We start from the raw sequence: 27,170 nt of genomic DNA on the forward strand, positions 1-27,170 counted from the left end.
TGCATTTTCCAACAAAACCAGTTTTCTTGTTTATTGAGAGAAAGTAAATCCCGACAGGTGACGTTTACAGCTCACGACACCACAAACACTCGCCGTTACAAGTTTCGTATTCCTGCTATCGTCTCGGTCTGCACCGAGAGATTTGGCACCTTCAGCTGGCATTTAAACAACAAAAAAAGGCAAAAGTCAAAACGAATGAGAAATAGATGGGACTCAATTATAATGAAATGAAAATGAGAGAGGGGAAGGGGGGGGGGGACAACGGAAAGATTTCATCCTGGGTTTAAACATCAGTCAACGTTGTATATTTAATTTAAATCACAACTCTCATGTCTGATCCATTGTTCTAAACTCTACTGACATTCCTTCTTTTCCCTCAACAACAGAAAACCTCTTTACCTTTATATTTATTTATTATGATATTATAATTATCTTTCCTTTTTGTTCCCCTTAAGTGTACATCATCTCGGCCATGTGTGACATCTTCTTGGGGATGTAGAGATAATACTCCATGTAGCCAGAAAGGTCCTCTATCGTGATGTCGTCCACGTAGGTGCGCGCCTGCTCCGAACACGAGCGCGCCGAGCCCGACGACGGCGAAGCGTTGCCGTTGGCGCTGAGAGTTCTGGCGTCGCCGTCACCGCCACTACCTGCCAGGCTCCCCTCGCACTCTAACGTGACGTTGCGGAGCCCCGTGAAGGAGTACACCTCCACGCCGCTCCAGCCTGGACGAAGCGGCCGACACCGGCACTGAGACGGAGATTCAGCCGCCTGCCGGCTTTCCTCCGGGGGGGCCAAGCTGTTCTGCCACGCGCAGGAGCAGGGTGGGCGGGGGATTTCTGCGGAGCTGCCACCGCGGCTGTGGAGCTCCGATAAAGCGCGGAAGTCGGCGTCCGCGGGGCGGGATATCTGCGGTGTTTCTGCCTCCTCGCAGGCACTTCTTTCCGAACCACTCTCCTCGCTCGACTCTCCGTCCTTCCCGGATGATGTCGCGACAGCAGAAACGGCGGCGGGGATCTTCTTTAGGGGCGGCCGCGGGGAAACTGCGGCGCCGACGTGCGTCTCGTACTCGGCGCAGGATCCAAAGACCAGCGGGGAGATGTGGCCGGGGGCGGCCGAAGGAGAGAGATCTTTCTGGGCAGGGTTGGCAACGTCGCAGGCGGGACCAGGCTCCGCCCCCTCGGGGACGGCCAGGCGCTGGTGCTTCAGGCAGCCGCTCGGAGGCGACAGCGCTGAGGCGGCGGCGGCGCTGCAGTAGGTAAACTTGGGAGGGTGCAGGATGGGCGACTTGGAGCGCCGGCGTCGCTGCGTTCTGGACGCTCCTCGGGACGTTTTCCTCATGCAGCTAAAGAGGAGGAAGGGGAGAGAATGAAACATTATGTAGTAATCATAATCTTACAAAATACACACACACACACACACACACACACACACACACACACACACACACACACACACACACACACACACACACACACACACACACACACACACACACACACACACACACACACACACACACACACACACACACAGGGTGTCACTGAAATGGCCCATTTGTGTGACGTCCTGTTGTGTTCTTTAACCCCCCCGATGTAGCACACGTAGACTTTTTATTTCACAGTTATTGTTTTCTGTCAGATCGTTTATATGACGAAAAGAGATGGAGGGACCGAGGAAACCGTCAGCTGTTCCCCAAACTCCCGGGCAGTTCAGATGCGTTTGGTGTTTTAAAACTTCCTTTTGGCAGAGACAGAAAGAGATGTTTCCTGTACGGGACTCTCACACCGCCTCAAAACACCCCCACAAGTCTGATCTCTGTTACATGATTGGCCACCGCAGCGCGACACAGGGTTGCATATTTCTAAAAGTTGAATCTGTCTCAACTTTTCTCCGCAGGCCGCTGCGTTTTTTCATCTGGCACCTGCAGTCTAAACGCACTACAGTACACCCCTGTTGTTCAAGAAGGGGAAAAAGAAGTTAAACACTTTTGTGTAACACTGTGTGTTGTTCGATTGTGTTGTAGTTGATCGTTTCTGTAATGACGCTATTAAAATAATAAGATCTTAACTTAAAAGGTCCAATATTCAGAATAAGGCCTTTTTCTGAATATAGTATTTTCAGATTAAGACGTGTGTGATATTATTCAGGTTTTAGAAGCATTCTTTTGACATATATACAGCGCATTCAGAATATGCGTCTCGATCAGGGTTTTTACTGCAGTTTACAGCCTCTTGCACGTTTACGGCTTATGTTCAGCTCTGTGTGTTTGCAGGGCTGTAGACCCAACGAGGAGAAACACAGTTACTATTAAACGTTATCAAAGACTTGGATATCAACACGTTTTTGGATATGAGGCGACCTTTACAAGAAGCTGGTTGAAGGAATGAAAGAGGGACGCTGTGTTCACACGCTCCAACATGTCCTCCACTGCTGGAAAAAATCTTATTTTGCAAGGCTACATGTAAACAGGAATATTAGTAGAATAATCTTTTTTGGAATAAGGGTAAACGTAGTCAGTGCTGCAGCTAAGCAAACTGAGCACACTTGCTGTTTTTGAACACGGCGACTTCTCCTCTGTAACTTTAACCTTCTGTATGCAAGCAGTGACCCCCCCCCCCCCAACCTACCCGTGCCAGTTGTCCTTTGGGCAGCCAAGTTTGGGCTTCGCTCCGCTGGCGTCGAGACAAGCGCGTGACGCCGCTCTGGGAGCCAGCACCTCCGACACACTCCCCACTCCGGGTAAACTGCAAAGAGGACGGACACATATAAACTTTATTATTTATATTTTCCTCATATTGTGCAGCCCTAGTCAGCGCATGTTGCTGTTCTTTACCTCTCAGCGTCGACCCTCAGCTTCTTAAACGCCGTCTGCAGCGTTTCCTCCTCGCAGTCCTTCCCTCCTGCCTCCATGGTGGGAGGAGGCCGCTCTGACCAGCCACCCAGCTACACACACACACACATCATTACATTTAAGTCATTATGAGAAACTCAATATTTTTGCTAAGGTTTCTGATTATCTTGAGATAGATTTTTGTAATAAAGTTTCTCATTACTTTGAGAAGGTTTATCGTTATTTTGGGATACTAGCTGATTATTCTGGGATACTAACTCGTTATTTTTCCCATCACATTGGCAGAAAGGGCTTCCATAGCACCTGGTTGTACTACAAACATAAAAACAAGCTGTGGGAGAAATGAGCTAAACAATTATGAATTTGAGAGTTTAAACCGTTTCTGCATGAACTGAATTTTTCTACGACAAATAGCACCATACACAACTGCTATTTCGCAACATACTATATATACACTATATAAAGAACTCAATCCTTTTTTTTTTTTTTTTTTTTTTTTTTTTTTTTTTTTTTTTTTTTTTTTTTTTTTTTTTTTTTTTTTTTTTTTTTTTTTTTTTTTATTTTTTTATATATAATGTTTAACATGTGTGTTTGTTTATGTATGCAACATTCGCCAAGGCCAACTCCACGTTAAGTGTAATTTATTAGGGCAATAAAAAAAACAAAAAACTGATGTAAACAGCGGGTTTCATAACAAGCACTAGAAGGGATACAGCTACGGCGACGACAGTTAGATTTAGGCACCAAAACGACTAAGTGACTAGTTAAGTTGAGGGAAAAGATCGAGTTTTGGATTTGTAAACTCCCGAAGAACGAACAAGCGTTTTCTGGGTGACAGTATTAACATATATCATTAAGATATTACCCGAGATTATGCGTAACTTCTGGCCGTAGCTGTATCCCTTCTAGCCACAACACACTCCCACCCTATTGGCTAATGCTAGCAAGTTACTTTGGCTGCTAAGCTAACTGGCCGTTAGCGTCGTTTAGAAACGATTTTAAATACGGGAGGTGATACTTACGGTTTAGGGTAGCCTGGTCGCAGTGAAGAGAGAGATATACCCGGTGGGTATAAAGGGTGTTTCCCTGGCAACAGGCCTCTCTGGATGTTGACTAGCCAGCGATGCTAGCTAGCGACAGCTAACAAGCTAAAAAAGACGTGAAGGGCTAACGTTAGCTCTGGGCGAAAAACACGAACTGTGCCTTTATTGAAAGACTGCGCGCGGTTGGTTTTCACTCGTGTCACAAAGCTGCTCACGGCGGAGTCCAAAGTCCGAGTTACAGCAGAGGTCAACAGCGCAGAAGTTTAGGCGTAATTTAGCCTTTTTAATGGCGACTCCTCCACCTTGTTTACAGTCGAACCGCAGTGACTCTGCAACAACGCCGCTGACGTCACCAGCCATTGACTCACACCCTGACGTCACTCCCTTCTGTTCGTGTTCGCGTTCGAAAAATATCAAAACACAAATTAGATAGGATATGTAGCTATTTTAAGTCTCTTAGATTTAGGTAACAAAGAAAGAGATGGCTTTTCTATAACTAATATCTACTCAGAGCTATTTACTTAAGGAACACCTGCTGTCACTATTTTCGAGTGAAGTCTGTTATATAACAGACATCCAGACAACCTTGTGTTGCTGTTTATTGACCATTTTTAACACAGTAACACGTCTTATAATGTTGGGCTTCACCCCCCGCCCCCACCCGCAGATAAATACATCAATAATTAATATTATTGATATGCCATTCTGCATAATGAGTGTGTGTGTGTGTGTGTGTGTGTGTGTGTCTCTCTCTCTCTCTCTCTCTCTCTCTCTCTCTCTCTTTGTGTGTGTGCGTGTGTGTGTTGTGTGTGTCTACTAATATTTTTATTTGACCCTAATACTTTGACTTTGTTTTACACTAAAGAAAGAAACAGCGCCATCCAGTGGTGATGGAGGAAAAGATTTTAAAAAAAAACAAGGAGGAATGAATTAAGAAATTAATAAAACGGGAAGATATATATTTTTTTTACTATTTTTTTAAATATTTATTTTCTTTAATATGTAGAAAAAAATCTAATATTTGACATAAAAAGAAAGAAAACTTTTTGCAATTATTTTTAAATATGAAAGTCTTTTTATTTATGTATTTGTATTGCTTTTATTCCTTATTTATTTAACTATTTTATCTATTTTTTTTAAATATGAGTCTTTTTTATTGTTTTCATTATGTCATATATTTTATTGATATTTTTATTTTTTATAACTTTTTTGTTTTTTTAAATATGAAAGTTATTTTTTTATTTATTTTCTACTAAAAAAATTCAACCTTTTTTCCATTTATTTTTTAGTTACGAAAGTCTTTTTAATTTAAAAAAATCTTTATTTTTACTATTTTTTCTTAATTTCTTTTTTTTCTTATTTTCTTTTTTAGATGTAAAAGTCCTAACGGATGCTCAGTTACAATCCTCTTTTTACACTTCAATAGTTTATATCATATTATAACAGTACATAATTATATATATTGTACTGTAAACGATTTAAATATCACAGTAAGTTCTTATTTTATATTTATCTGTATCAGAGCTGGGGCGGATGTGGCCCAATCAGACGGCGCCAACTGGACGTTGTTCCCGGAATGTTCTGCCTTCGACCAATCAGAGCAAAATGCGTGGAAGACCACGGAACGAGTTACACCTCTGGACCAATAAGACGCCGACATAGTGTGACGTAGCACCGGAAACCCTGTACAATCAGGAACGCTGCTCACTTTACCGGCGTCTGTAGCTATTCACGAGTACGAATGAGTTGTTTTTCTTCCAGCAGCGGTTAGACAAGAAGATATAAACGTTGTTCGAGTTATTCGTGGCCGAAAATGTTGTGTTTAAGCGGGTTGTCGGTGGCTCTCGCGCTCTCTCTCGTTCCCGGTCCTGCTGAAGCCCTGAAAGACGGAGAGTGTGAAGGTAGGTTTTGTGTGTTAGCTTCAGGTAGCTTAAATGCTACAAAAATCTGCTAATTGGCAACTTTAATGTTATCACAGGGAGAAGAAATCTCCTTGTACAGAGTCTGGGGCTTTATATGAAGTGTAGAAACGGTTGATAATGTTTGGGAAAGGTTTTTTTTTTATAAGTGGCGGTGTAACGTTTTTGTGTGATGCTGCCAGATTTCCGGACAGAAAAACATCCAAAGCTACCTGTGTGCTTCTTACAAAACAGTTTTTTGGACATAAAATCAGCCCTTTGAATCCAGGAATAAACATATAGATTTCTTAAATCAACCATGATCATGAAGACCCCCAGCATCATATAGTGTGATGTTATGATAACTATTATAATATTATAGCTTTTTTTTCATTATTTCTTAATCTGCTGAATATGCTCGTTCATGGTTGTAGGTTTCGTTTTCAACACTGGGGGGTGCACATTGTAATTTGGGGGTCTCCCCAGAAAATAGTCAGCGTCAAACACTTACATTTCCTGCATTCTGGTGAATTTCTATGCAGTCTTCTGTGTCATTTTTGCATAATGTCTTAACTTTGTAAAGGAAATATTATTATCCTGTATTAATAGGTGCAATTCACGGGTGGGGGGGGTTACTAACCTTTTGGATGAAAAAGTAAATTTTGAACCCTGCCTGTAAAGCCCGAGACACACCAAGCCGATAATCGCCCGTCGGACAGTCTGGCGAGGTCAGTGACTCGAGTCTGTTCGGTGTGTCCCGTGCTGTCGTCAGTCTGGGGGGCTGTCGGCGTTCATTTTGGCCGACCTGACGTGTTCAGTCGGAGGCAGGGCCGTCGGCACTCACCCGGAAAATGGCGAGCGGAATGAGCGTAACTACAGTCTCTCAAAATCTGACAAATCTTTTAAACTGACCTTTGTTGATCTGAAATGAAGACAGATTCAGCAACTGCATGGCCTATTTCTCTCTTAAAATGTTTTCAGAAACATGTTTCGGTGAACTATTTTAGTATAATATGAGATCGTATTTTGAACGAGCCGCCATGACAGTCTGGCTTTGAATTTCCGGAGACAACAAACCCATGTGACGCGTTCGTCCAATCAGCTGCCGGTTTTCAGTTCTTGGGCAACATTACAGTGTAGCGCCGCCTGCTGCAATGGAGACGTATTACGTTTCTCAAGTCGGTGTCGCCTCAGTGTGTTCCGACGCAGTTTTTTGGACCCCTGGGACCCGACTGATCATTCCGACTGGCTTTTCTGTCGACGGTCAGCCGTCTGGTTGGTGTGTCTCGGCTATAACAGGGTTTGGGGGTCAGCGATGGCAGGTTTAACCTGATCTGTAGCAAAGGAGGGTGCTACTCTACTGTCAGTGTTCACACACACACACACACACACACACACACACTTGCATTGTTTCTATTATGTAGATTGTACTGTGTTCCACGTCCTCTGACAGTATCAGATAAGTAAACCACAGTGTAGCTGTGAGGCAAGAAGAGCTGTGAAACTCATGTGTCACAGTGCATTGAAAAGAGCAGGCTGTTCTCAAGGACCATTCATACATATCGCTACGAAAAGTTAAGGCCCAGACACACTGACCAGATGGCTGACACTCGGACTCAGTCTCCTTGAGTTGGTCAAAAAAGTGCCTCTGAACACACCAAAGCAACGAGACGTAATACATCTCCATAACAGAAGGCAGCACTAATCTGTATTGTGGCCCAAAAAATGAAAACCAACAGCTGATTGGACGAACGCGTCACATGGGTCTGGTTTCTCTGGAAATTCAAAGCCATACTGTCATGGCGGCTCGTTCAGGATACGATCTCATATTGTATTAAAATAGTTCACCGAAACGTGTTTCTGAAAACATTTTAAGAGAGAAATAGGCCGTGCAGTTGCTGAATCTGTCTTAATTTCAGCTCAACAAAGGTCAGTTTAAAAGATTTTCGTCAGATTTTGAGAGACTCTAGTCACGCTCACCCCGCTCGCCATTTCCAGGTTAGCTCTTCACCAATCAGATGGGCCGTTTGAGTCTGACTGGAACACACGGAACAGACTTAAGTCACCGACCTCGCCAGAATGTCCCAACAGCCGATTATCGGCTCGGTGTGTGGTAGGCTTAACACGCTGTTATTTGTATGTATTTTAGTATTTATTGCTTCTTTTTTTTTAAGTATGTTTTATCAAGCGTTTTGCACAGAAAACTCAGATTGGACAGATAGTCTAGCTAGCTGTCTGGATTTACCCTGCAGAGATCTGAGGAGCAGTTAACCATAGTCCTCACAAATCCACCGGAGGTTAGAACGCCAACACAGAGACAGAGGAAGGGGACGGACATCGGGGGAATTTTCGGCGCCACCGGAGCAATCCTGGAAATGAAACTTACCAGGGTTCAACATTAAAGGAACATGCCGACTTATTGGGACTTTGTCTTATTCCCCGTGTCCCCCAGAGTTAGATAAGTCCATACATACCCTTCTCATCTCTGTGCGTGTTATAACTCTGTCTGATGCCACCACTGCTAGCCTAGCTTAGCCCAGATCCTGGAGGTAACCGGCTCCATCTAGCCTACTGCTCCCAATAAGTGACAAAATAACGCCAACATGTTCCTATTTACATGTTGTGATTTGTATAGTCAAAGCGTGTACAAATAACAAGGTCACATGAGACACAGTCATCTTCTAACCGTATACATACTGGGAACTATATTCTCAGAAAGGTGAAGCACTGCTACGATTAGAAGGGTATGTATGGACTTATCTAACTCTGGTGGATACAGTGAATAAGACAGTCCCAATAAGTCGGCGTGTTTCTTTTAACGGTTGCCAGATGGCAGGCTTGTTTGGCCCAACCAACATTGCAAAAGCCCCCAACTTTAAGTTTACTATTATCTCATATGTTGGTGGGGGATTAAATCACAAGTTGTATCACGATACGATTGTTTGGACAACAATACAATATTTTCTGATATCACAAAGTCTGCCTATTCATTAATGCCCATTTAACACAATCAGTAACACTTATATCAACTCACAAAAAGCAACTAAAATATAAATAAGGTGGTAATATATAAGGTGGTAATTTCAAAATAAAGGCGCAACTTAAAGATGATGTGTATCGATATTTTAGATTTTGCATCCTTCCTTCCTACTTTCCTTCCTCCCTTTCTTCCTTACTTATTTCCTAATTTCCTTCCTTCATCCCTCCATTCCTCCCTAACTTCCTTCCTACTTTCCTTCCTTCCTCCCTTCCTTCCTTCTTTACTTCCATCTTTCCTTCCTTCTTTACTTCCTTCATCCCTCCCTTACTCCCTTCCTTCCTTCTTTACTTTCCTCTTTCCTATCTTCCTCCCTTCCTTCTTTACTTCCCTCTTTCCTACCTTCCTCCCTTCCTTCATTCCATCATTACTTCCCTATTTCCTACCTTCCTCCCTTCCTTCTTCTCCTTCCAGCTTCCTGGTAATCCCTCTGTCCTACCTGCATCGACTATATTAGATTGTTGATGATTGAATTGATATATCGATTAGAAAGAATAACAAAGCCAACACTCTCAGCAGAAATGCCACAATATTTGACTCATAACTTGTGTTTATCTGTCATTACGTTGGACTCCTGTGAGGATAAAATCCCCTACCTCTGGTTTCCTCTTGAAAAGTTGTTTTAATACGCATTTTCCCTTTTTCTGTTTCAGTGTGTATTTCCTTCCTGGGGAAGTTTTACCAATCGCTGAAAGACAACGACGTAAAGTTCAACGCCGCAGACATCGAGAACGCCATCGTAAAGAGCTGCAAAGAGGCTAAAGGCAAAGACAACCGCTTTGTGAGTAAACCACAGATAATACTCTGAAATACATGTTTACTGTCGCTGTTACTTTCACACCTGAAAAGTCTGAAACCGAGGTGCATGTTTCTGTTTCTACATTTGATCCGGTAAGTTCTGGTTTCACGCTGTTAACTGAGGCTCAACGTGCACCAAACAACGCCCACAGCAGTTTATTTTTCATTTTATTTACCTGAAGTTGCTGCATTCTGGCTGCAGTCTGTAGACTCCTTCATGCACAACTCGTATTCTTTCAGATGTTTCATACCAAATGTTGTAACAGCGGCCATGTTGTGTATAGTTTAGGGGCCTCGCCACCACCAGACCAATCAGCATTGAACAGATAGAACATGTAGCTGGATTTGAATGGCCTTCTTTTGACTGAAAGTACTGCCAAACAACACTTTTTCTGCTCACCAGTTCCATGTCCACTTTCTCACAGCCTGCTGCATTGAACGCTCCACCTACGTAAACACCTTCCCGTAATCAACGGCGCCGTCATTACGGCAACGCGCGTAATGCAAGCGTAGGGTTTGGTGGGAAAAAAATTGAGGTTCGGCAGAAACCCAACCCCGTCAAAAAGCCCAATGTTTGCATTATTGCATCCCTAGACACAACATATGATATTATATATATATATATATATATATATATACACACACATACACATACATACATACACAAACAAACAAACCGTCCTATTGGATTTCTTTCTCCCCATTTCTCGTGTCTAGTGTTACTACATCGGGGCAACGAGCGATGCAGCCACCAAGATCATCAACGAGGTGTCCAAGCCTCTGAGCTACCACGCCCCAGTGGAGAAGATCTGCGAGAAACTCAAGAAGAAGGACAGCCAGATCTGTGAACTGAAATATGGTAAGGGAGGACAAAACTCAGATTTCTACCTGAGTTTTGAGTTTTTTATTTAAAAACACTTTGCTAGAGTTCTCATATTCAAGTCTCATTCTCTGTGCCATATTTTCCATCTTTACAAAGTGTGTGTGTGTGTGTGTGTGTGTGTGTGTGTGTGTGTGTGTGTGTGTGTGTGTGTGTGTGTGTGTGTGTGTGTGTGTGTGTGTGTGTGTGTGTGTGTGTGTGTGTGTGTGTGTGTGTGTGTGTGTGTGTGTGTGTGTGTGTGTGTGTGTGTGTCAAATGTGTAATTACGTACAGTACTTGGTTACAGTCCACCACTCATACTTAAGGGTTATATATGAATGGTGATAATTTTGTGTCTTGTGTGTCCCACGTAGACAAACAGCTGGACCTGACCACAGTGGACCTGAAGAAGCTTAAAGTGAAGGACCTGAAGAAGATTCTGGAGGAGTGGGGCGAGTCCTGCAAAGGCTGCGCCGAAAAGTCCGACTTCATCCGCAAAATCACAGAGCTAATGCCCAAGTTCGCTCCCGCAGCCGCCAGTGCACGGACAGATCTGTAACGGGGAACAAACGCACAACGCAACACACACACAACACACACACACAACTTTGGACTTGGACAAGACTGCTATCCAGCTCTCCCAACTTTACCCTGGTTTCCATGACTACCTGTCGAAGAGAAAAGGCTCACAGTGTTCGGAGTTATGTAATTCTGACATATGAACATCAAAAGAAACCGTCGCTGCAACTCCTCTGGTCCAAAAACAGAAGAGTTCTCTTCTAATGTAATCCCAAAGTAACAGATTGAGGACAAAAAAAAGAGTTTATCTGAAGTTAACAGCTAAACATTAGAGCACATTTTGACAGAGGACTTTGTTTTGTCCCCATAATGAACAGGAAGAACAGTTACAGCAACCGGAAACAGTTTCCATGTACATATGAGCGATGTATGAAAGGGTAACTGCTGTTTTTTCAACCCTATTTTCCTATGTTTTTATGTCTAACTGACTGATAGGAACACCAATCTCTTGGACATTGGTCCAGTATTAAGAGAGATCGCTGCAGTTGGCAGCGGAGAAACAAGCTACAATGTAAGTTAATAGTACAATTGTCCAGCTTGTATTTACCTTCACAAAAGTGCTCGTTGTTGCCGCTGACAGACTCAGATTATTATTCTAAGTGTCTGACAGCATTATGGAAAGGATTTCTAAGGAGGTCGACCTTTCTGTTAAAGAGTAAGATCCTTTTTTTAAACACATGAAACATCCGTGAAATTGCATTCGCTAAACCCACCAGACTCCATGTAAATAAACAGTCATTTTGGCATCGTAAAATACACTTCATTCAAAGTTGACGGAAACAAAATAAAACCATGAAAAGACGTTTTGGGTCGTCTTTTCTAATTTTCCAACCATCACCACTCTAGTTTTGGTTGAAATAAACATAGTTTACTGATTTACATGTGAAAATATGTTGGCTCTATACACGCTAAAAGTATTTTTTTTAAATGGAGTCTGGTGGGTTTAGAGCTAGAGACTTCAGAGCTGTTTCTGGTTAAACAGAAAGGTCTCAAAGAGGTTTTAAAGGTCTATCTCTGTCGGTTACAGCAGACCAATGTCAAAGACTGTTGTTCCCATCAGTCACTTAGACACACAAACGAAAAGAGGGTCCAGGTTGAAAAAAAAACACCCATGACCACTCTCCCCTTTTAACCTCTAATTTAGTCTTTTTTTTCAGTTAACAAAGTCACCCATATTTCAACACAGAGTCAAACACATTGTGCCAATATTAAAAAAAATGAACGTAACTACTTTTGTTTTCATTATTTTATCTTATTTCTTTATATTATACAGCACCATGTGGCCTGGCCAGTAATCCACAAGAAGTTAAACTATATTTTATGGAAATGGCTGCGAATACTCAACACTCAGAACAAGAAGCAGCAAATAGTCTTCTCCTAGATCAATGCAGGTGCTAATTAGGGCTGCACGATATGAGGAAAATATGCGATAACTGTGACTATCACGATAAATAATCAGATATTAAAGTGTTCTCAGTTCTGCTGCTTTCAGTATTCTGCTTAAATACAACAAACTGCTTGTTGACCTTTTTATACAAATGAAAGGAAATCGCTTCCAACTTTCTTTTATTGAACAAATTGAACATTGAATTCAACATAAAAAGGCAGAACTAAAAAAACAAAGACGGTTCATTTTAAAGTGTAGTTTTCTGCTGATATTTTCTTTCAACTAACAGAAACTCGGGAGTGTCTTTAGCGATGTGTTTATTGCGCCAGTTTATGTCACAATGATGATAAAAACGATATGCTGTGCAGCCCTCATTCTACATAAGTGTTTGTCAGTGGGTCACAAGGAATACTTTGAAAGGAGAATTTTGTAAATCCGACTGAAGTGAGGAAGCATTTTGTACCCGCTCAAATTTTCAGACTTCTTGTAGTTACAGTCTCTTTCGGGGGAAGTTATGTACAAAACTAAATACTCAAAGAGGCCATCGAGTATGGGTGACTTATGTTAAAGCACACTTAACTAGTCTTTGACACCGGAAGGTGCGCCAGCACTTCTGTCGGCAAATATCTTAAGTGTCCGACAACATTGAGGAAAGGATTTCTAAGGAGGTAGATCTTTCTGTTAAAGAGTAATATCCTTTTTTAAAACTTAAAAACATCCGTGAAATTGCGTTCGCTAAACCCACCAGACTCCATGTAAATAAACATTAATTTTATCATCGTAAAACACACTTCATTCAAAGTGGACAGAAACAAAATCAAACTATGAAAAGACGTTTTGGGTCGTCTTTCCACTTTTCCAACCATCACTACTGTAGTTTAGGTTGAAAGAAACACATAGTTTACTGATTTACATGTGAGAATATGTTGGCTCTATACACGCTAAAAGTACTGTTTTTTAAATGGAGTCTGGTGGGACTTCAGAGCTGTTTCTGGTTAAACAGAAAGGTCTCAAAGAGGTTTTATAGGTCTATCTCTGTCGGTTACAGCAGACCAATGTCAAAGATTGTTGCCGCACTTCTGTCGGCAAAGTAACACATATTTACTGTAGGTAAGATATTTATTTAGGCTTTTTTTTTTTTTTTTAAGATTTACGTTTTTTCATTTCTGCTAAGTGAATTGTTGTTTCCCGGCTTTGTTTTGATCTGACTGATGACATCTCAGATGGTTTCTGAAGTGCCGATGTAAGTGTTGTGAACATTGTAACAAGGCAGCAAAATACAGATTATTTCCTAACTACTTGCCAGACCTTCCTCCACAGCGCTGTGGAGGAAGGTCTGGCTAGGCCACACAGCATTCCTGGATGGGAGAAAAATGTGCTCTGGTTTATTGCCATTTATTTAAACCAATCGCAACATTTTAGGGTTCCTGAACTTGGAGAGAAACAACTTTACATATTTTCTTCCATATGTTGAAGAAAGTGACCAGTTCAACCTCTCAAAAACTGCCTCCTACCCCTACCCCCCAGACTGTTGTGTCTTTCAGAAAGGGATAGATATTTTATTGTTTGATGTAAGCAAACGGTGTGTATGTTTAAAAAAAAAAAAAAATAGAAACATGATCAAAATTGTCATGCTTCTTGCGGGAAATGAAAACTTATAACGTTCTGTTCTGTTTCACATTGAGTGAAGCCCAGTCATTTGTTACAACTGTACTATTCTACTTTTTCATTAAAACATGCAAAAGGTCATGTGGAGTAGAGGATAGGATTTCCTTTAACGTGTCGGTTAAGAGACGAGGGTAACGTTGACAAGAAATGTGTTCTTAGTGAATCAAATAGTCCAAAAACTGATTCCAAATAGCTTTGAATGAATACCTGAACGGAAGGTTTGACATTAATTTTCTGTATCCACATATTTGTATATATTTTTTTAAACTTGGTCTTCATTCAACAGTGAGACGTCAAACTTTGTGATGTACTAAAAAAAAGAACAGATAGCCTTGATGTTTGTTTAATGAGCAACGTTTTAAATAATAGTTTGATGGGCCACAAGATGCATTTTCTGCCCGTAGTCCTTTGGCAGGAAGGGAAAACATTAATTATACAATGTAAGTGAAGTACAAACGTATTCATACCTAAGTTACAAAAATAAAAATGTGCAAAGTTGCATCAATAAAATTATAATGGGCTCAGTCGTTCCCACATCCTAAAACCAGTCCCATTACCCTCCCATCACACACACACACAGTAACACGCAAAATCAGAATATCTTTTCAATCGCTTGTCTCGCTTGGCTTTTGGTTCCACATTTTATTTATTTATATATAATTTAAATTCACATAAAAAAAAATTGTTTTGCACTTATGCAAGTACATTTTGCCAGATAACACCAATAAGTTAACAATGTATTCAATGTTAAATTTCTCATGTTAAAAAAAAAATCTTTTTTTATGTCCTTAACAACTTCATTGTGGTCCAAAATAAAGCGTGTTACGTCATGGCGTCCGCCGATGATGCGTCACGCAGTCTCCGCCCCCCTTAGCGAGAGCGCACATTCCTATTGTCCAAGATGGCGGCGTAGGTGCAGATCCTCCGCGGCTGACATGTTTTTAAACGAGTTTATGCTTTTATTTCGATATATATGCAAGTATTCAGCGTCTTGAGCGGTTGGGTGTCCTTGTCGAAGCTGTCGTCTGCCTCGCTGTTTTTGCTAACACCCCTGGAAATCGCTCCGCGAGCCGGATTCCCGTTGCAGGCTGCGAAAAGTTTGAGCTCCATCATCCTTCGAAGATGAAGAGGCAGGCCGGGAGAGAGGCTAGTCCGTCCAGGGCCGTCGCTAAACGGATACGGGAAAGGGAACGAGAGAGCGGACGGAGAGAGGAGCTCCCGCCGCCGCCGCTGGCTCTGCTGCTGGCGGAGAGCCGGGGGTATCACCGCCGCAGCCGGAGCAGGGAGAGAGAGAAGCCGCGGCTCAGAGATGAGCGCGCGGCCGCTGCCCTGGAGCTCCACCACCGGCACGAGCTCAGCCTCCTCGGCCGCCCGCCGCTACGTACCACTGCTGCTGCGGAGCTCCCCGCAGCCAGACCGGGCACGCTGGAGTACAAAACGCTGCTCATCAGCAACCTCGGTTCGCAGGTCTCGGACGAGGACGTGGAGGACGCGCTGTTTCACGAGTTCAAAAAGTTCGGGGACGTGAGCGTGAAACTGTCGCACACGCCGGAGCTGGGACGCATCGCTTACGTGAATTTCCGTCACCCGGAGGACGCAAAAGAAGCCCGGCACGCCAAATCCTCCAGGTTAGTCCTTGGGGAGCGCCAGTTAAAAATCGAGCCCATGTACGTCAGAAGGCGCAGCGTTACGCCGCCGGACGCTGGGTATCTGCCACTGCACGCGCCGTTCCCCTACAGACAGCGTTCCATTTCCCCGCCCGGTCCGGGCGCGAGTAACATCAGAGACATCAGAGCCAGACATTACGCTCTGGAGACCCTGGGGCTCAGCAGAGAGAGGGAGAGGCTTCTGGATTATTATGGTATGTTGGATGAGAGGGGCCGGCCCTATGGCATCCCCGCAATGCCAGTAGTGGAGGATTTAAAACCGGAGGACGACCAGAGGGCGACCAGCAACCTTTTTATCGGAAATTTGGACGGTAATGTTACAGAGGCAGAACTGCGGAGGGGCTTTGACAAGTATGGCGTCATTGAGGATGTTGTGATTAAACGCCCTGCCCGTGGACAGGGCGGGGCGTATGCTTTTGTGAAGTTCCAGAACCTGGACATGGCGCACCGGGCCAAAGTGGCCATGCAGGGTCGACTCATGGGCGGAAATCCGATAAAGATCGGCTACGGCAAAGCTAACCCCACCACGCGGCTCTGGGTGGGCGGTCTCGGGCCTGGGAACTCCCTCGCCGCCCTCGCCCGGGAGTTTGACCGCTTCGGAAGCATACGGAGCATCGACTACGGTAAGGGGGACAGTTTTGCTTACATTCAGTACGAAAGCTTGGACGCTGCCCAAGCCGCCTGCGGCCAGATGAGGGGGTTTCCTTTGGGCGGTCCCGAGCGCCGTTTGAGGGTTGACTTTGCCAAAGTCGAGGAGAGCCCCTCTCGACCGTTTCCCCCCGGATACCAGCCGCCCGTGGCGGCCCCTTCCCACTACGACGTCCTGGGGGACGCTTACAGCCGCCATCGCAGCCTGGAGCGGGAGCTGCGAGGAGCCAGGGACCGCTCGCCGGCGCAGCCGCCCACCTACAGCCTCATCTCGGCGAGGGAGCGAGAGCGGGCGCTGCTGGAGAGAGACTTTCCCAGCAGCCCCACCCGCAGCCTGGAGAGACGAGCGGGGGGCGTGGAGGCGTTCGGCCGCAGCGGGAGAACGGCGAGGAGCCGCAGCCGCAGCCGGGAGCGGTGGCTGAAAGAGAGGGAGGAGAGGAGGAACCGGAGGAGGAGTCTGTCCGCCGACCGGCCGACGGAGGACAGGGAGAGGGAGAAGGAGAAAGAGAGGGGGAGGTCGCGGGTTCGGGGGCCCGTTTCTCCTGATGCGAGCCCCGACCGAGCGCAGGTTCGAGCGCCGGACTCCACCACAGAGCCCAGAGACCACTCCCCCACCGCCACCGCCGCCAACGACGAGGACCCGCCGTCCGGCCGCCACCACAGCAAAAGATCCAGCGAACACCTCAACAACCATCACCACCCCCACCGTGGCAGCAGCGAGACAATCGCGGCCGTCTCTCCCGCCGCCGCCGCCGCCCACACTGACGCCACGCACACCTCCTCCTCTCCTCCCGGCACGCTGTCGGAGTTCGCCCAGGCGTCGCTGCCCAAAACGTGGCACGGCTTCTTCGCCCTGAAGAACAGCAGCTTCCCCACGGAGCTGTACATGCTGGAGGGCGGCGCCGCGTTCTTCAGCGCCGTGATGCGCGACACGCTGAAGCTGCAGAGCCAGAACCAGCCGGGCCAGCTGAAGATCGCCCAGCGGCTCCGCATGGACCAGACGCGGCTCGACGAGGTGACGCGGCGCATCAAACTCGGCCGCCCCGACGGGTTCGCCATCCTGCTGGCTCTGCAGGGCCCCATCGACCGCCAGGCGCCCGCCCTGGAGCCGGGGCTGCAGGCGCGGTTGCTTCGCCATCTGGTGACCTACCTGCGGAACAAGGAGGCGGCGGGAGTCGTGAGTCTGCCCGCCGCGAAAGAGGGCGGGCCCGGGGCGATGCTGTACGCGTTCCCGCCCGGCGTGTTCTCGCAGCAGTACCTGCAGGCCGCCAAAAGGACTGTGGGTAATCTGGACGAGGAGCACATGGTTATTGTGATCGTCAGTGACACTAATTGATTATTGCGCCCAGACACTTAAAGTCCCACACGGAGAGGAAACGTAACTACAAATACTTCTGTGTTGTTTTTAGAAAGATGTGTTTTATGGTTTTTATTCAGTATCTACACAGCAAAGTACACTACATCGCTCTTTTACTCTCTTCCTCTTTATTACTCCTCCCTCTCTCCAGTGAGCGATTGCTTGTCACGTTGTTAACGGTGATTTTAACGTACGGAAGCGTATTGCTGCCACGCCTGGAAAAAGAAAATACAAATCAGTATCACGTTATTTCGTGGGAATTTTATAGTAATAAGATGTTGTTTGTTAGCGTTTAACAAGGTATTTTGAAGGTTTTAACAAGTATAGCTTAAATTATAACATCTTCTTTTCTATTTATCACATTATAAAGTGAAACTTTTCACATAATACACCGGATCATTTATCTTGTGTCCGCAAAACTATCAAAACAAAAAATGTCTCGCTATAATGGGAACTCATGTTGTCTTAACATGAAAATATGTAATTATATGCAACAATATGTTGTAAAAAATTCAAAAAATATCTTGTAAAAAAACAAGATATTTTTATTTTTCCAACACAAAAGCATGTTATAACGTGAAAATATCTTGTTACTTTAATAAAAATTCACTTTTTTTCTAGGCAGCAATAAGCTTCCGTAGAATTGCAAGTCTAAATGAAATGAGAACCCTTAAAAGGAGAGAGGATGTAAATGTAAATGTATAGACCTTTATACTCTTAAGCTGTAACGTACAACACTAAATCTGAGGGTTTTTTGTTTGTGTGCTCAGTTACTTTAATGTTTTCCTTTTTATCCGAATCTACCAAGTTGTTATCCGATTATATATAGATGTGTGTGTGTGTTGGGGGGGGAGGTTTTTATACAAAGTGATTGTACTGTAAACTGAAAGTGGGGAAGAGTCTAGAGAGCAGGGTTCAACATTAAGGGTTTCCCGTACAGCGCTGCGTCGGGGGAGTAAACCAGCTTTCCTGTTTGTGCGTCATCGTATACATAATTATAAATAATGTTCTCTTTACCATCGGAGAATGTTTGTTGAATGATTTCTTTGAATGTGCTGTCGGCCAATCGGGAATTGAGTTGGTGCTGCACACTTTACACGCTTTGATGCGTTCTTTTTTTTATTCGTGACATTTCTTTTCTTTCGACGTTTGACTTTTTTTTGTGTTTTTATACTTGGACAAATTTTTTTTACTTTCTTTCGCCATTTGACGTATTTCTTTTTTCAGGCCGTCCCCCCCCAATGATTTTTTTTTTTAATTTACATTTTTTTTCTTTTGGGCTTTTTGACATTTATCCACCAATTTTATTTTTTTATGCTTTTGATGTTTTTTTTTGTTATTTTTATACTTGGACTGACTTTTTTTTATTATTTATTTTTTAACTTTCTTTTCTTTCAACATTTGACGGGTTTTTTTCAATGTTTTTTTTTTTTTATACTTTTCAACATTTTTTGACAGGTTATTTTAATTATTTTTTTCCTTCAAAAAAAACTATATTGTATAGGGGCCAGTAAGTAAAAATTGTCTTTGGGCATTTTTTTTTTTTTTTTTTTGTTCTTTTAAAAAAAAACAACCTTAACGTTGAACCCTGCTAGAGACAAAAGTGAATTCCTTGACCCGTCCTGTGACTGTATATTCTACATCGGGAGTGTTTTTATCAGTCCAACCATTCCAGATTTCCTTGGTTTTGAAAAGCGTGAGCGTGTTTGATCTAGGGCTGCACGATACGAGGAGAACATGCCATCACTTTAGGGCTGGGTAGCGGTCAAAAACATGAAATACCCCAAACCCCCATAAAGAGACAACTACAAAAGACACAAAATGACTGCCAAGAGACGCAAACTACCACGATACTGCGATGTGTCGCAGTTCGTGACGCGTTAACTTGCACCAGTTGCTGTCGCTAGGACGATCCGAAGACTACATATTGTGCAGCCCTAGTTGGATGTCTTGTTGCATGCAGGAGAAGGAAGAAAACATGTTTTTATTTAGTCTCTTTCTGTAATCTGCCTGACAGATATCAGCTGTTGAACTGGTGCGAAACCTGATCTTATTACTGGTTTGATGATGGTTTTTATATTGTATACCGACTTTTATTCAATTTTAATACACCAATCCATCCATCTCCGTTTTTGTTTTATCTGCCCTGACCTTTAGCCTCAATTACGTCGTTACGTTGTCTCTTAATTCAAACATCCGACATCTTTAAAATGTCTTGTGTTGTCCACAACTCAAAGATCTTCAGTTTCCTGTCCCAGAGGAGAGAAGACACTAGAACATATTCACATTTAACAAGCTGACGTCACACAAGTTCTACTTTTTACTTGTGTGGGTGTGTGTGAGGGCTGCACCTAGTGTGTATGTGCATGTGTGCGTGTGAGAGAGAGGGCTGTACCTAGTGTTTGTGTGTGTGTGTGTGTGTGTGTGTGTGTGCGTGTGCTGCACCGTTTTTTGTTTAATTATGGATTATTTCCTGGATGAATGGATGAGTTGTTTGGTCTCTAAAACGTCAGAAAATGGGATCCCAAGATGATGTCCTCAAATGTCTTGTTTTGTCCACAACTCAAAGATATTCAGTTTCCTGTCCCAGAGGAGAGAAGAAAATAGAACAATAGTCACATTTAACAAGCTGACGAGAGAAGTTCGGGTGTTTTTACATAAGAAATGTCTCCAACTGATTAATAGATTATCAGAATAGTTGGCGATTCATTTAATAGTTGACATCTAATCTCTTCAAACAGCACGCGTGATGATTTCAATCAAGCCTCTACAGCTCCCGGAGGTGAACGTCGAGACTGAACCGGCGCCGACTTGTTTGGTTTGTTTACTCCGATGTTCAGTGAATGTTTCCTGTCAACTTCCAAGATGTTTTAGGGACAAAAACTTTTTTTTTTTCCCCAACCAAAACTGAAATATAAAATAAAATGTGGAAACTGTTGAGATGGCTGTAGACTTTTGTCCTGTGTGTGTGTGTGTGTGTGTGTGTGTGTGTGTGTGTGTGTGTGTGTGTGTGTGTGTGTGTGTGTGTGTGTGTGTGTGTGTGTGTGTGTGTGTGTGTGTGTGTGTGTGTGTGTGTGTGTGTGTGTGTGTGTGTGTGTGTGTGTGTAGTCTTGTTTAACTATATTCGTGGGGTCCAAAGAAAGACCGGGAGTCCCGTATACTTGTGGGGTCAAAATGCTGGACCCCACAAGTTTAAAGGGCTGTTTGATGGTTAAGACTTGGTTTTAGGATTAGGGTTAGAATTAGGTTATGGTTAAGGTGAGGGTAAGGGTTAAGGTTAGGCATTTAGTTGTGATGGTTAAGGTTAGGGTAAGGGGCTAGGGAATGCATTATGTCAATGACGAGTCCCCACAAAGATAGTGCCACAAACTTATGTGTGTGCGCACGCACGCAGTGGTTCTCAAGCTTTTTTCAATAATGTTCCCACTTTGAACAGTTTTTTTAAGCCGTGTACCCCCTGACCAGAGCGAATAATTGTTTCCTCTCTATAAAGAGGAAGAATACAGTGATGTCAGAGATAGATTTACTAAACAACAGCCTTGGGGCGCCCGGATAGCTCAGTTGGTGGAGCGAGCGCCCATATATAGAGGTTTGCTCCTCGGCGCAGCGGTCGCAGGTTCGACTCCGACCTGCGGCCCTTTGCTGCATGTCATTCCCCCCTCTCTCTCCCCTTTCATGTCTTCATCTGTCCTGTCAAATAAAGGTCTAAAAATGCCCAAAAAATTATCTTAGAAAAAAAAAAAACAACAGCCTTGGACCTGGAAAACATGGAAAAAGGAGACAAGAACTTAAAATAAAAGACGGTAGAAAGAAGGAAGTAAGGCAAGAATAGGTGACAAATAGTGACAAAAAATTCAAATAAGTGACAAACTTCCAAAAAAGTGACAAAAACATTTAAAAAGCGGGCTTAAAAAAAAAAAGTCAGGAAAAAAGGCAAGAATAGGTCAAAACAAATGACAAAAACTTGAAAAAAAAGGTGACAAACTTAAAAATCAGCGACAAAAACTTTTAAAATAGCAACAAAATTGGAGAACAACAAGAGAGAAGTAACTTGGAACTGAAAACACTGCTTTAGGCCCAGTTTGGTGACCTAGGCAACATTTTAGCTGAGGTTTGTTTTTTCCCAGACGTTTTGGGTTCTTTGCACATTTTTGCTGTTTTTTCCCCCTACATTTTTGTTGCTTATTCTGATGTTTTTGGCGCATTTTTGTAAAACTTTTTTGACATTTTCTTTGACTTTTTTTTTTTTCTTTTTTAAACATTTTGGGTGTGTCTTTCGACGTTTATTGCTGGGGGTTTTTTCTTCGTTTTTTGGCGCTCATTCCGGCATTTTTTTCTCATTATTAGGGCCCGAGCACCGACAGCAGCGAATGCCCTATTGAAACTGAAGGAATTATTATTTTCCCGTCAAATGAATCGCCTTTTTGAGGGGCTTAACATATTCAAAAACTCACCAAAATTGGCGGTCTCATCAAGTCTGGTGAAAATGTATGTATTTTAAGGGTTTCGGGAATAGGCACACAGAAATGGCTCGCTAGCGCCCCCTAGAAAGTTACACAAATTTAGCCCCTGCAGTATGTTTAACGTAGACTCACGAAACTTGGCAAACATATGTAGCATGTCTCGACGTACAACAAACGTAATTGGAGCCATACGCTAAACCCAACAGGAAGTCCGCCATTTTCAATTGAAAGTTCAAAATTAGTGCGATTTTGGCCATTTGCACGTCGTATTTTAACAAACTCCTCCTAGAGATTTCATCCGAACAACTTCAAATTCGGTCTGTGCCATCTTAAGACGTTAAAGATGAAAAGTTGTTAAAAGAAAAACTTTTCGTCCCACGGTCTGGGCGTGGCGGCCATTTTGAGCATTTATCGATGAATGAAGAAGTTGTCGTAACTTTAGTGTACATTGCTCGATTTGGCCAAAATTTCTCACAATCAACAAAGGTCCAGGCCTGTATGGCGTTATATATGTGTCACATTCCTGAGCGAGTAATTGTATGTTTTGAGCGCAGAGAACTATATTTTGCAAGCACATTATATTACATTTTGAACAGAAATTAACACTCACAAAAAATAATTTAGTTTGAGTAAACAAAAACCTATTTCGGGCACAATAAATGTATTTGCATGTCTTTCTCTGCTCGCAGGTAAAAGCTGCTGCGCTCTGGTCCTGTCTCCCTCGCTTTCAACCTCTTCTCTCTGCGTGCTCAACTCTAGACACGCTCGCTCAGATTTTCACAGCGTTACAAGTGTGCCACAAAACCAACCAATCGCAGAATCAAAAGGTCAATTCTGATTGGCTGTTCTCCTCCAATTAGATCGCAAGTAGCAGGAAAGACATATCTACAGGGAAACAGTCTTTGACACAACACCTGCAGTGATTCCCCAGCAAGGGGTATCTCTGCTGTAGCTAGTGGGTACTTGGAAAGATTGTGGAGCAGCTTAACTAATCAAAATAATTTAATTATGATTGATTTAAAACAATATATCAGCTGAAACAGCTCAACACATATGTTTAAACATATAGCGAAGTAATCAATGGTAGAAATAAAAATCTAAAAGTGGCCTACTGACGTAGCTAACAGTTTAAATGATTAGTTAAAAGTAATGTATGACTTTTGAAACATTAACCACACTTCAAGTAAAAGGCCAAGCTAGTAGAATTTCTGACCAAACCAACCTAAATGTCTATAGTTCAATTGCATGAAAATGTAAGAATATTCACTTTAATAGGATAGTGTGAACACATTGGGAATTGATGGGGTGGGTATGTGAGTTAATGGTGCGTTCTTTTTGTCCACCGAAGTCGTTTTACGAGTTGTTTTCCGGAGTTACGACCCGGAAGTTTTAAAAAGAACGCCCCAAGGTCGTATTTACGACTCGTCAAGTCGTCTGAACTCAGAGGACCCCGAGCTCACTTTCAAAGATGGCTACGTCGTGCATCACACGTAGTAAACATTGTGTTTTCTACAATTTTAAGCACTTTTGTCTTTGTTGTAACCAAATGAAGAATTACGTACACATAGCACTGTATACTGCTACCTATAGGCGTGTCGCTACAGTCTTATTAGGAGTTAAACATACGCTGTATACTGCTACCTATAGGCATGTCACTACGGTCTTATTAGGAGTTAAACATAGCGCTGTATACTGCTACCTATAGGCATGTCTCTACGGTCTTATTAGGAGTTAAACATAGCGCTGTATACTGCTACCTATAGACATGTCTCTACAGTCTTATTAGGAGTTAAACATAGCGCTGTATACTGCTACCTATAGGCATGTCGCTACAGTCTTATTAGGAGTTAAACATAGCGCTGTATACTGCTACCTATAGACATGTCTCTACAGTCTTATTAGGAGTTAAACATAGCGCCTGTATACTGCTACCTATAGGCATGTCTCTACAGTCTTATTAGGAGTTAAACATAGCGCCGTATACTGCTACCTATAGACATGTCTCTACAGTCTTATTAGGAGTTAAACATGGCGCTGTATACTGCTACCTATAGACATGTCTCTACAGTCTTATTAGGAGTTAAACATAGCGCTGTATACTGCTACCTATAGGCATGTCTCTACAGTCTTATTAGGAGTTAAACATTAAGCGCTGTATACTGCTACCTATAGGCATGTCTCTACAGTCTTATTAGGAGTTAAACATAGCGCTTATAAAAGTCTTATTAGGAGTTAAACATAGCGCTGTATCACTACCTATAGGCATGTCGCTACAGTCTTATTAGGAGTTAAACATGGCTGTATACACCTGCTACCTATAGGCATGTCTCTACAGTCTTATTAGGAGTTAAACATAGCGCTGTATACTGCTACCTATAGGCATGTCTCTACAGTCTTATTAGGAGTTAAACATGGCTGTATACAGCTACCTATAGGCATGTCGCTACAGTCTTATTAGGAGTTAAACATAGCGCTGTATACTGCTACCTATAGGCATGTCGCTACAGTCTTATTAGGAGTTAAACATACGCGCTGTATACTGCTACCTATAGGCATGTCTCTACAGTCTTATTAGGAGTTAAACATAGCTGTATACTGCTACCTATAGGCATGTCTCTACAGTCTTATTAGGAGTTAAACATAGCGCTGTATACTGCTACCTATAGGCATGTCGCTACAGTCTTATTAGGAGTTAAACATCGCTGTATACTGCTACCTATATGCATGTCTCTACAGTCTTTTTAGAGTTAAACATAGCGCTGTATACTGCTACATTAGGCATGTCTCTACAGTCTTATTAGGAGTTAAACATAGCGCTGTATACTGCTACCTATAGGCATGTCTCTACAGTCTTATTAGGAGTTAAACATAGCGCTGTATACTGCTACCTATAGGCATGTCTCTACAGTCTTATTAGGAGTTAAACATAGCGCTGTATACTGCTACCTATAGGCATGTCTCTACAGTCTTATTAGGAGTTAAACATAGCGCTGTATACTGCTACCTATAGACATGTCTCTACAGTCTTATTAGGAGTTAAACATAGTGCTGTATACTGCTACCTATAGGCATGTCTCTACAGTCTTATTAGGAGTTAAACATGCGCGTGTATACTGCTACCTATAGGCATGTCTCTACAGTCTTATTAGGAGTTAAACATGGCGTGTATACTGCTACCTATAGGCATGTCTCTACAGTCTTATTAGGAGTTAAACATAGCGCGCTGTATACTGCTACCTATAGACATGTCTCTACAGTCTTATTAGGAGTTAAACATAGTGCTGTATACTGCTACCTATAGGCATGTCTCTACAGTCTTATTAGGAGTTAAACATAGCGCTGTATACTGCTACCTATAGGCATGTCTCTACAGTCTTATTAGGAGTTAAACATAGCGCTGTATACTGCTACCTATAGGCATGTCGCTACAGTCTTTTTAGGAGTTAAACATAGCGCTGTATACTGCTACCTATAGACATGTCTCTACAGTCTTATTAGGAGTTAAACATAGCGCTGTATACTGCTACCTATAGGCATGTCACTACAGTCTTATTAGGAGTTAAATACCGCCTGATTAGTTATTTTGTAGCTTGTGCAGCTGAAGTTGGCTAGAGACGCTCGGTTGCTATATGACAACAATGGCTTTAAGCCGAGTCTTGAGCAGAAAGCAGAGCAGTAGCCTAACGTTAACGTTAATCAAAACGTAATTTTCATGCATCAAACTGTGAAATATAGTTGTGTAATATGTCAATAACTGGGTGAATAGAATCCTAAATGTTACTAAAAATGTTACAAAAATCCATCTTTTCTCCAACTCGTAGTATTGTGTGACAACAAGAACGCAACAACCCACGGTAACTCGTTTTCCGACATGGATGTGACGTCACACTCGAGCTACTAGTTGCGATTACAAGACAAAAATAACGCACCATAATATGACAGGGATGTGGGGGAACCTCAGACCAGAAGGGTTGGAAAGCACTGATCCACAGTCAGGGGCGGATTGGCCATCGGGAATACCGGGAACAATCCCGAACGGCCGGTCCATTTCAGGCCGAACCGGCCGGTGGTCCATACGTTTTTTACATTTTTCAATACATTTTTTCTTTTTTTTCTTTCATACGCGACCGGCCTGGCCGGCCGTTCAGCTGCAGCGGAGAGCTGTGTCTGTGTGTGTGTTTCAGACCGGGCCAAACCAATACTTTCAATAGGGGGGATACGAGCGGCCCCTCCTAACTTGGACTGATCCTCGTTTTTCCTGACATCCGATTGGCTCAAACTTAAGGCGCCGACAAAAGAGTTTACTTTCAGTCAGGTTTGGATTTGGTGATGTGAGGTAGGACAGTTTTAGGTTTTTAGGAGTTTTAGGCCTGTATACCTGAGTTGTTTCTGTCTCCAAATTTTTGCTTTGATAAGCTAATTGTTTTTATTTTCTACTGTTGCACACATACACTCTCATCAGGAGGAGAGAGGAGGAGGAGGAGGAGAGAGGAAGAGAAGGAAACAGACAGGTAGAGGGGCAGTGTGCAGGGCTGGGTAGGCAATTAGGCATATCAATCAATCAGATATTTACATATATGATAAAATGCCAATAGTTCCACATACTAGATGATAACTTGACTGAAGCACAGATTGAATTAGAAAATGTTTTATTCCTAGTCATATTTATAACTGATGTTCTTCTCATGCATATGATATGTAGCTGCACAATCAGTAAGCAGAGGCAGGGTCCATCACTCTCCAACCGACTGTGCACATGACATGCTGGTAGTTAGCAGTATACTGTGACTTATGTGTTGGAGATTAGGTTTTGCTGACCTGGTTGTGTTCAGTGCAGTGGTGACTTGCTTATACAACCTGAGGAGGCAGGTGTCATCCTAACGTTTCTTGAAGGTCTTCAGCGTAATCTGAT

The 27,170-nt window shown here is 43.0% G+C and overlaps 3 protein-coding genes across 3 annotated transcripts; 2 read left to right on the forward strand and 1 right to left on the reverse strand.

Annotated features, from left to right (window-relative positions):
• Positions 1-4,257, reverse strand: oser1 (oxidative stress responsive serine-rich 1). Its single transcript, XM_039798344.1, has 4 exons — positions 3,877-4,257; positions 2,837-2,946; positions 2,631-2,747; positions 1-1,345 (listed from the first exon to the last, which is right to left on the reverse strand). The coding sequence occupies exons 2-4, from the start codon at positions 2,911-2,913 to the stop codon at positions 451-453; spliced, it is 1,089 nt and encodes a 362-aa protein (XP_039654278.1). The 5' UTR covers positions 2,914-2,946; positions 3,877-4,257; the 3' UTR covers positions 1-450.
• A 1,322-nt stretch (positions 4,258-5,579) lies between these two features.
• Positions 5,580-11,571, forward strand: manf (mesencephalic astrocyte-derived neurotrophic factor). The gene is made up of 4 exons (XM_039798345.1): positions 5,580-5,798; positions 9,486-9,613; positions 10,348-10,489; positions 10,864-11,571. Exons 1-4 carry the CDS (start codon positions 5,711-5,713, stop codon positions 11,046-11,048), a joined length of 543 nt encoding a protein of 180 aa, XP_039654279.1. The 5' UTR covers positions 5,580-5,710; the 3' UTR covers positions 11,049-11,571.
• A 3,456-nt stretch (positions 11,572-15,027) lies between these two features.
• On the forward strand, positions 15,028-18,628 carry rbm15b (RNA binding motif protein 15B). Its single transcript, XM_039798764.1, has one exon. It carries the CDS (start codon positions 15,246-15,248, stop codon positions 17,772-17,774), a length of 2,529 nt encoding a protein of 842 aa, XP_039654698.1. The 5' UTR covers positions 15,028-15,245; the 3' UTR covers positions 17,775-18,628.
• Positions 18,629-27,170: the final 8,542 nt, after the last annotated feature.

The sequence above is a fragment of the Perca fluviatilis genome, chromosome 4 (genome assembly GCF_010015445.1).
Source record: "Perca fluviatilis chromosome 4, GENO_Pfluv_1.0, whole genome shotgun sequence".
NCBI lineage: Eukaryota > Metazoa > Chordata > Actinopteri > Perciformes > Percidae > Perca > Perca fluviatilis.